The sequence below is a fragment of the Urtica dioica genome, chromosome 12 (genome assembly GCF_054948205.1).
Source record: "Urtica dioica subsp. dioica isolate 48M chromosome 12, U.dioica_male_clone48M_v1_H2, whole genome shotgun sequence".
NCBI lineage: Eukaryota > Viridiplantae > Streptophyta > Magnoliopsida > Rosales > Urticaceae > Urtica > Urtica dioica.
Window position 1 is genome coordinate 14,906,823 of NC_142767.1, and position 10,539 is coordinate 14,917,361.

At 40.4% G+C, this 10,539-nt stretch overlaps 2 protein-coding genes across 4 annotated transcripts; both read right to left on the reverse strand.

Annotated features, from left to right (window-relative positions):
* Positions 1-1,393: 1,393 nt before the first annotated feature.
* Positions 1,394-7,377, reverse strand: LOC149379441 (Tetratricopeptide repeat (TPR)-like superfamily protein). 3 transcript variants are annotated; one of them, XM_089602979.1, is made up of 16 exons: positions 7,275-7,377; positions 6,952-7,080; positions 6,034-6,851; positions 5,297-5,526; positions 5,041-5,212; positions 4,858-4,973; positions 4,736-4,793; positions 4,580-4,645; positions 4,293-4,505; positions 4,059-4,110; positions 3,568-3,941; positions 3,372-3,466; positions 2,836-3,066; positions 2,110-2,723; positions 1,820-2,023; positions 1,394-1,738 (listed from the first exon to the last, which is right to left on the reverse strand). In XM_089602979.1, the coding sequence occupies exons 3-16, from the start codon at positions 6,844-6,846 to the stop codon at positions 1,539-1,541; spliced, it is 3,438 nt and encodes a 1,145-aa protein (XP_089459105.1). In that variant the 5' UTR covers positions 6,847-6,851; positions 6,952-7,080; positions 7,275-7,377; the 3' UTR covers positions 1,394-1,538. The 3 variants fall into 3 exon arrangements, with proteins under 3 accessions (XP_089459105.1, XP_089459104.1, XP_089459106.1); XM_089602978.1 differs by having other exon boundaries at positions 6,034-7,080; XM_089602980.1 differs by having other exon boundaries at positions 6,034-6,867; positions 6,952-7,377.
* Positions 7,378-9,130: 1,753 nt separating this feature from the next.
* Positions 9,131-10,145, reverse strand: LOC149379442 (WUSCHEL-related homeobox 5-like). The gene is made up of 2 exons (XM_089603675.1): positions 9,620-10,145; positions 9,131-9,535 (listed from the first exon to the last, which is right to left on the reverse strand). The coding sequence occupies exons 1-2, from the start codon at positions 9,975-9,977 to the stop codon at positions 9,309-9,311; spliced, it is 585 nt and encodes a 194-aa protein (XP_089459801.1). The 5' UTR covers positions 9,978-10,145; the 3' UTR covers positions 9,131-9,308.
* Positions 10,146-10,539: the final 394 nt, after the last annotated feature.

The window sequence follows — 10,539 nt, forward strand, 5'->3', positions numbered from 1 at the left end:
GTTTGTGACTTCTCTGTCAATATAATGTCTTTCGGATATCTTATCGAGTAAAGATGAAATTGTCGCACATTTTTTGTCTTATAATAATAAGTGAAAATAGTTGAAAATAACCGTTTTTCGTAACTTTTTCAATATTAGCCGCTGAACCTTCTAATTTTCATATATAACATTTTCAATAACAGTTAACCAGATTTCAATAACAATTAACTAGATTTCGATAGTTGTTGACCCGATTTCAATAACAGCTAATCAGATTTCAATAGTTGTTGATCATATTTCAATAACTATTGACCAGATTTCAATAATAGTTAATCAGATTTCTATAATTGTTGACTAAATTTTTGAAACATGAGGGAATTTTTGTCCCAAAAAAGAGAAATGGTTACTAGTGAAATGTTTTGAAAATATGAGTGAAATATGAAAAATGAGTCATGTTTTATGTTAATTATGAAATATTTCCTAATAATTTGCTCTATTCTATTTTCATTCTTATTTAGAATCATTCCTCTTTTTTTTTTCACTCCCCATCACATAAAAAATAAATGACAACCTCAACCAGGGTACCTATAAACATAGAATGAGTTATAAAAATAGAATAATTGCACCATAAAAAACAAAAATCAATATTAGATTTTTATTTCAAACTCACTCTAAAACAATCAATTTAATTCAACTCGACGTTAGGATAAAAAAGAATTGACAAATTTATCAGCTAACAAAATAATGTGAAACATTAACGGTTAATAAATACATTAAAATGTTAGTTTTCTATAGAATTGTTTATTTATTCAACTAACCTGACCTGTCCAAACAGTCTAAGTGGAGTAGTTCCAGTCGATCTAGTTGGACTAATAGACAACTATTCCTGTTCTTAAAGTTCGTATTACGGAATACATTTAAGTTTTCAAGATTTTTCGATTTTTCATTGATCCAAACTTGATAAACCTAAATATTTACACAAATATAACAATTAAAAGATAGTTTTAAAGAATAATTTTAAGATTCGAAATGTTTTTATAGTTCGAGCATATAAACTAGTAGTCATTAAATTTTACCAATTAATAATGGCAATGTTTAAGAGGTCACCGTAGGATGGGAGTGACAATGGTCGCCAGAGATGGGTTCGTCATTTTTTTTCTTTTTTTAGAGTTTTCTAAAAGGAAAATGATTTAGGCTATTTTTATAGTTTATTTATTTTATTCTTTTTTTTTCTTTTTGATAAATAGTATTTATTTAATTCAAAGAGTGTTAAGAGACTTTATTTTTATCATCAACGAGCCGCTCATTAAAAAACAAATCCACTTTAAGAAAGTCAAAATTTTAAAGGACCCGCACCACTCTCTCTCAACACACATTCACACTCTAGCGTCACTCTCCACAGGGAAAGAACATATTCAATAAAAGAACCACAGGACTTTCAAGCTTCAATGATGTAAAAAAAAATGACAAAATTACTACAAAAATATGAAAATTATAATTTGGATAGAAGAGTGTCGCAAACTATACATCCGCTGGTAAAATTAAAATCTGGTGAAAATTTAGAGCTGAGGAAGAGAATCGGTCCACATGTCAAGCTGGTGCAAGATCTTCCAGTAGCGACTGCACGAGGGGTTAGTGTGGATAGCCCTCAGCACCCATTTTCGTGGGGTCTGGCAATACTCAACGTTCGAACGGTCGCTCAGCCGCTGCAGCTTCGCCAGCAAGTGCATTTGGAAGAACAGCTCCGCGGGCCTCATCTCTGCCAACACACAGTACAGATTATCAACGGCAAATGAATCACAAAACCGCGTTCGTTCGATAGAGAACGAGAGTGACAAACCTGGTGGCCAAGCGCTCCATTCGAGACGCAGCTTTTCCTCCCATTTGGCTTTGTTTCCGAGGCCTCCTTGTGCTTGACCTAATAACGCTGAGACGAACGGAAGAGGAATCGCAGAAGCCTTCTCGGCTCTGCTCAGACTTTTGACTGCGACCGGTAAAAGCTCTGAGCGCCACTGTTGCTTCACCGCCTCCAAACAGCTCACACCTTAAACACGTGATCAAATTTACCACCACAATCCGTGTCCTGGAATATAAAATGTTAATAGAAACTACGTAAGATTCGATTCGAACCATGACAGAGCTGGAAGCAGCTCTCGCCACCTGCCAATGCACAGCCTCGCCTCAGAAAATCCTCTGCCGCTACGAAATCCTGTTCCCACAACGATATCAACCCTTCAACCAGATTGAAAATAGCCGTCCACATCTCCGTCCCGTCCGCGGACTTAAACTCCGAACCATTTTGAACACCGTACTGATACTCGACTACTCTTAGACACACCCAACCGATATTGCAATCTGTTTTGAGCTCGAGACACCTTGCATGCTCTTTCTCGAGGTTTGCGACATCACCGTAGGAAGCGTAGGCCCGGCACAATAGCAAGTGTGCGAAAAAGAGATGAGCATCGGGAAGGGGAATCAGAGCAGCCTTTTTGGCGAACTCGATACAGCCATCTCGATTTCCGCCTTGCAAACTGATCTCAGAAGCACAGAGTAGAAGTGCAAACTTTTGATACCGAGACGAGGTGTCTGTCCCGGAATAACACTCGCTGGAGATGGCCACGTGAATCAGCCGCTCAAGCGTAACACACAGGTTGCGAGGAAATCTCTCTTCGCGTGCCTTCTGGGCTAAGTTGAGTATGAGCAAATACCTAACACTTTGATTCCATGGTTCTCGGCGCAAGCATCTACACATCAACAATCACAAGTCATTTCTACGAAGACAATTTCATACTAAACATAATGCCCGTGATTTTAGAAAAGAATAATAGGAAAAGGCTGAAGGAAGGAAGCGAATACTTTTGGAGGCGCTGGATGAGCGGGGTTTCGGTTGGGCAGTGAAATGTACATGTCGGAAAAGAAAACCTCGGAGTGGGAGTGCACAGAGCATAGCAAGCAACGCCCGAACCGCCCACAACTTCATCGCTTGATTTCAGACCTTTCATCGAACCGTCTCCGCTGCAGCACTGAGTCGCTAAATGAGCCCCGTTCCACCCTCCCCCGCATATCAATAGATAACCCACAAGATTCCTGTTTTTCATTCAAATATGTCATTCTCACTTTGACTTTTTTTTTTTTTTTTTGTCTTTTACCATCGGTAACAATAGAATCAACCTAGCGGCCCTTAGAAGGAAGTATATACTTCATCAGCCTCGAGTAAGCTCACTATGTTACACAGGTAACATGAAGGATTAAATAATTAAAGCTCTAGGCTAAATTTCAATAGTCGACTAATTTGTAATCTTCTAACAAACACATCACCATAGTGTTTCCTTTATATCTCTGATGTCAGCTTTAGCTCAGACATTAATGAATACTCGGTCTCATAAAAATACCTTAACAAATCACTGTCAGGGTACATGTGAATCGCTTTTCTAAGGTGGGCCACTCCGCTTAAGTATCCTAGACAACGATCCGTCCCACTTTTTATCTGAATAAGAAACAATAAATAAATAAATAAGTTCTTATTTCACAATGATACTGAGTTTTAGTTTAAACTAAAGATGCGTGGATGATGAGTAAGAAACTTACCAGTTTACCGAGTGCAATAAGAAAGTGCATTTTGGTTATATCTTCATGGGACTTGATGTGGTCGCGGCTGCTTGATACAACAGACACGAGGCGATTACTGCGATCAAGAGCATGAATGGCAGACACAATAAAACTGACCCGACAACTCTGAAAATAAACCTTCGGCATTTTCGAGATACTGCGGATCGCTGAATCAAGTCCAGAAACACAATACAGCAATCGGCAGATTAAACTGACAGAAGCAGCGGCCAAAGTATGTTCCATAGACGGGACACCAGTGGCGAGATTCTTCGCCACTGAGAGGGCCAAGTTACTTTGCCCAAGTCTCCACAATGAGAGAGCATAAATTTGCAGGCCTTCCGCGTCAAGCAATCCTTAAAAACACATACCACTGAACAAATCAGGCCAACGTTCCGAAATTCAATACAAATCAGCTTAGCTATTATCTTCATTAACTTAAGTGAAGATAAAAGCAGGTAAAAGAATAGAACCTTCCGCTTTCAAGTTTTCACATTCACGCGCAGCATCTACGTCATTCCCTGCCTGCATCAAACAAAACTATCAATTTGAAATTGCAAATAAGGTCTATAGAAACTGAAAAAGGTTTACTGTCGAGTTATACTTTTACTCTGCCAAATATGTAGACGATGTATGAGATTAAGTTATTTATAAAATTGTTATTTAAGTAACGAAAAGTGCAAACATATTATTCTACTTTTGTTTACCTTACTCAATGATCTTGCCAGATTGATTGATATATCTTGAATGAGAGATTTTGAAACTGTGGATGGAAAGGCGGTGAGTGCGCAGCGTGCTAGTCTGTAAGAAGCAACAGCAGAGTGGTAATCGAATCTTGCCTCAAAGACGAGTCCTTTCAAATTATGAGCCTCGGGAAAGTGAGGGCTACGCTGCACTGCCTGCCCAATCGCCCCAAAAACCTGCCACTCTCGAACTTCTTAGTCATTGGTTCAGTGGTACGCCGAAACAAGAATTAAGCCACGACTCGACGAACCTGCGGAGATGAGAGATGACCCGAAGCCGCAGCAAGCTTGGCGAGGCCGATTTGGAATTCCGCAAGCTGGAACAAATACATGTTGTATCAAGTACAAGAGAAGAGAGGACATTATTGTATTATCTGTTTTGCATGGGAGGCAACGAAATTGCGTACTGGCAATGTCTGAACAGCTCGTAGACAACTTTCGAACGCTTCATCTGCTCCTGGTTGCCTGGAACGAAAAAATTGCTTCAATAATGCCTAAGGCGGATAGATTCAGTTGTTGGATGTTTTACCCGGGAGTAAAAGAAGCTGACATGCCAGCCCACGGTAATGCAAGCGAAGGGTCTATGCTTCTCGAGCAATCAAACGCCTGTCGGGCCAACAGTTTTTCGTCCTTTTTCCTGTAAAGCTGACAAAGGATACAAGAGCCAGGTAAAATATCTTCTTGATGTAATGAGAAGAAAGGTTGAAGATACCTTGCCCAAATATGCCCAGGCAACAGCGAGAGAGACATCTATACGCAAGCCCCTAAGGAGAGCATGCTGTTTCAATGCAGGGCGATGAGACAAATATCCCAAAACCACCCAAAAGTCGTGATTTTGAGGTTCGAGCAAGAGGGAACCGAGGGCCATCTTCTCCGGGAGCCGCCTGGTGGAAACAAAGAAGAAAGAAGATGATGACGAGGGTTCAGAGCAGTGCATTTGATGGGGGAGAGAAGAGAAGAAACCTCACCAGGAAGTATGGTCGCATTGGACAGAGGAGTTAATAAGGTGGGAGGCTATGGCTATGTCGGCGTAGAGGTTAGGTTGCGAAGGAGACAAGAGCAGAGCGCGCTGGTAGCACCGCCTTGCAGACGTCGCAGCCGAAATGCAGGTTTGTCTCCACGACTCCACCGACTTCTTGAACACTTCGTCCGATAGCTCCAAAGGCTGCGACCATGGATAGCATTTCGCGTATGCAAGCTGCAACCCAACACACACACACATACGAAAGAGAATCAATGAAAACGGAGAGAAAAAAAATGTACAGATAATTTCACACTAAAAATGGACATTAATTTGAAACAAACTTAGATCGGTGTCGCTAAAAAAAAAGGAAAAATTGTACAAAATAGCTATTTGAAACTTAGTGATTAGTAAAATAGCCAAAGTTTCAACTTTTCAACAAAGTAACCAAATTTACGTTTTCAAAAAAAAATTGACAGCCAAGATTAAAAATTTTGAAGATTATTATAAGCAATTTATCACTTTCAACAAAATTAATCTTTGAGCCAAACAAAATTTTGAACCAATTACTGTACATTTTTGCTATTTCACTGAATTAAGACAAACCTTGACTATTTTGAAAATTCATAACTTTAAATTGGCTGTTTAGCTACATCACCAACAAAAAAAATGAGACAATCGAGTCCCTTTCTCGACAGAAAGAAAGGAAAGAATGACAGGGGAGAAAGAGCGGGTTCGACGTACGTGGATGTCGGCGAGCAGCTTCCACGACGACGACGAGTTCGAGGCTTGGACGGCGGTGGATTGGGCCACTCGAGAGGCCTCCTCGAGCAGCTGGGCCGCCCATCGAAACGCCCCGAGGGACACGCAGTGGTTAGCATGGGCCAGCAGAGCCGTCGCGAGCCCATAGCTCGCGGCCACGCACCGCCCCGAGATCCCACGGAACGCCTCCACGGCCTTGTCGTGCGCCCCCAGAGCCAGATAGAGGTTTCCGGTCTGCACGGCGGGGAAGAGGGCATCGGGGTCGAGCTCGATGGCTTTGGCGTAGGACTTGAGAGCCGCCGAGAAGCGCGAGAGTCGGTGGTACGACAGCGCCAGGGCCTCCCACAGGAGCGGGCACGTCGGGTACCCCCGGATGGCCTGCTGCAGCCTCGGCACCGCGGCGACCCACTCGCCGCGGCCCACCAACAGAAACCCTTCCCTCCGTAGGGCCCACGCCGCCTTTCCCGCCGATTTCTCGCAGGCTCGCCGGCACAGCGCCTCCGCCACCGAGTCCTTGCCTTCGCGCTCGAGCAAGTCGCAGAGGGCGTCGCCGGAGCGGGAGTCCAGTGGGTCCAGGCTCACCGCCCTCCCGTAGCACTTGGCGGCGCTTAGCGGATCGTGTCCTTCGCCGGAGTAGAACTCGCCTAAGTACCTGAACGCCGACGCGTTCTCGGGGTTCGACTTCGCCGCCGCCACGAACTCCGCCGCGGCTCGAGCCCTGTCTTCGCCTTTCTCCCAAAGCGAAACCCCCAATTCATAATGCGCCGATGCCTCCTCTATGTCGTCGCCTCCCATTTCCGCTTCAATAATCACAAACTAGTCTTCAAAAATATACAAGTTTTAAATTTATTTGAAAAGGGGGTATATATATATATATAGAATACTCCGTTCAAGTCTCACCCAACGGAGGAATAGAGAAATGTTGGCCTTTTGCTGGTGGCTATTGACGAGCGAAGTGTGGCAAACCAAACGACAAACACCTACCCACCTCTCTCGATCAGATCGACCCGACCCGCTTCAGCAAAAGCCCTGGGGAGATTGTAAAAAATTATTACCGAGACTTTGATTGAAATCGAAAACGACTATTTATGGCACGTCTTCTCACGAGCCTTTAATCAAACATATAGTGGGCATAGATTCAACGAAGTATTGGGGCGAATGAGATGGAGATTCTATTGGAACAACGAAGCAATTGGGCATAGATACTTTCCTTTCTTACTCACTGAAGAATTTAGATGGGTTAAACCGTTAAAGTAAGTCGTCAAATGTTTCTTCCTCAAACCTGTGCGGTGCATCTAAGAGAACCGCGATCAGGAAGAGGGGAGAATTAATATAAAATTTTATTTATATGAAAAATAATTCCAATTAACTATTTATAATTCAAAAAATATAATTTAAAAAAATTAAAAAAAAATACGAATTTGGGATGTGTATGATTTTGTTCAATCTTTGAGTATTATTCTTATGCATGTTTCCAACTAATTTGACAAAAATATTGGGACAATATGAAGTAAATAGAGCAATTTCTAATCTTGAAATATGCAACTAGACCATGAAATTTAGGTAAACTATGCACAAAAAGTCTCTATGTCATACAGATTTGATTACATACATAACAACAAATCCTAGATTTGTTAACATACATGTCATCAAATCTTAAATTTGTTAACATACATATCATAAAATCCAAAATTTGTAGTCAATTTTGTCAACATAATTAATGTTTTTTAAAATCTCGTATTATGTCATTGAATCTAATGTTTAAAAACTACAATCCATACAACATAAAAAAAGGAAAAAAAAAATCTAAAGATAGAAATCGTACACATAACCAAGTAGAGACGAATCACTAACCGAATAAATTTGCATAAACTTACATCTCTCTAACAAAATACAACAACCACAAGTAATGCAATACACAATATAATAACAGCAAGCCTTAGTCATCGAGCCCTAGCAACAAGTGTTTCAATCTCGCTCTCCAATTTGTTCATTCTTCTAAGAAATACATGGATTATTTGCTTTTCTATACTTCGCACATTTCAGGATCAACATGCGGAAAATAGTTTCATCCACCGTGAGCCTACGAATTTCGGAAACTTAAGAACCTCCTTCCAAGATTAAGATTGGTCCATTATGTCATCTCAAGCCATAGTAACCCATAATTCCAACAATTATGACCTGATTGCTTAGGAATTTCTCTCGTCGTCGTCAAAGGTAATTGAAACAATGGCTCGAGTGTGATGAAGAAGAGTATTGATTTGCCCTTTTAAAAAATATTTCCGACTTCACTGCATAAACAAAGTCGAACTCATGTTTTTTAGGGTCCATTAGGAAAATAGCCAAATTAAACGTTTGACATTGCTAAATAGCCAACGTTTGGTAAATCTTAGGTAAATAGCACTTTCGGACATAAATCTTAGGTAAATAGCACTTTCGGACATAAATCTTAGGTAAATAGTCATTTTTATATATCAAACGTTGATTATTTACTTAAGAATTACGTCTGAAAGTGGCTATTCACCTAAGATTTACTAAACGTTGACTATTTAGCAATGTCAAACGTTTAAGTAGACTATTTTAAGCTTTCTCCTAATAATTTTAAGCTTTTTGGGCTCAATGTGTTGGGCTTTCGTTGTCGACGAAGTTCAGTACCAACAATTAACATGTTTTTTCAATAGGCTCGAAATGACATTAAAAAAACGAGAAACTTTGGTGTGTGTGTGTATGTGTGTGTATATATATACATATATATATGTATATATATTTATTCAGAGAGTTAAAAGAAAAAAAAAAAAACTAAACGATATAGGGTTTAAACAAGAAATCTTTGTTCTTTTGATTCTTCTAGGGAAGCAGACCTCAAGTTTGACTCGGTTATACCGCATATGTTTATGAACTCCAATGAGACATATATCTTTCTTTTTCTTTTTTTTTTGGAACAAAAATGAGACATCTTTCATAAGAGAAAGGAACTGCAATTTCGAAGCTCTTAACGTTGCTGTTTAGTATTGTAAACTATAGTAATAATATTCATGCAAATACCTATGAATCCAACAAAGTACCACACAGGCGGAGAGAATTAAAAGCATTTTTTTTTTTTTTTACTTTCAGCATGCAGATTAGGAGAATGTCTAATAGCCAATAATGATATCAATATTTAATACAAAATACAAACAACATTCCATGTGCCTACAGATATTTTTCAACTTTGAGTTTAACGATACTAAAAGTGGAAGTACTATAGCGATCTGATATCAGAGAAAGCTTAAGCGGAGATCCAGTGGGGGATGGTTCATCTGATGACCATGCGTCCCAAACGAGCACGAAAACGCCTTTTCTTTGCGCAGCCCGTGAAACCTGATCTTCTCCGGCTCCGAAGAGTTCAGCGGGAAAAGTTGAAGCGTCTCAATCACTCTCTCCGGCTCCAAACCCAGCTTGTCATCAACGCGATGAGAGAGACTCTGATATATCTCCGAATAATCTGCAGAGAGCAAATAAAAGAAACAATAAGCGAAAGAAAGAGTTAACATGATCATATTATGAGGACGTGTTTACGTGTCCGTACTTTTGTTGTTGTTGTAGACATGGTTATCATGGTGGTGATCGTCAGTGACGACAGAGCTGACGTTGGAGACCTTTCGGCGCTTCTGTCGCTCTCTGGCCTTGTGGTTCTGGAACCAGTAAAAGACGTTCTTGCTCTCGATCTTGCCGTAGAAGCTGAGCTGAGAAGAGATCTTCTGAATCTGGTCGGTGGTCGGAGTTCGGAGACCAGACCTGAAGAGATCGGTCAGAAGTTTGACTTGCTCGCTCGTTGGGTTCCAACGTCCACACTTTGTCCCACCGCCACCACCACAGAGTGACGACGATCTCGACCCTCCTTTTACGCAAAAGCCTGACACGCCATTACTCATCATCTCTTCCATATTCTTCTTCTGATCACCGTCTTCAACAATACCTATGTCTCTCTCTCTCTCTCTCTCTCTCTCTCTCTCTCTCTCTCTCTCTCTCTCTCTCTCTCAGCTTTCAACTGAAGTGAATATTAATACCCGTGTGCATGTGTGATGAGTGTCTCTATTCTATATATAATAATATGTCAGTGACCTTAATTAATCAAAAAGGCACTGAAGTGAAGACTATTTCGTACTATATTAAGTGCTTGATATATATATATATATATATATATATATATATATATATATATATAGAGAGAGAGAGAGAGAGAGAGAGAGAGAGAGGAAGAGACAGAGAAAGTAGTGTTTTATAGGGAACGTGAAAATTTGATTATGTGGATTCGTTCGACATGCGCGAAAACTGCCACCATTCAACGTTTTGGTCTGCGAGATGACAAGATATGTAAGTTTCACCAAATGATTATGAATAATATACATATGAAATAAATAATAAATATAAAAAAAAATGTCCCTCCTACCCATGAGTTTATCTGGATATAGGAAATAGGGTTTTTTGTGCTTTTTAGTAAACAGT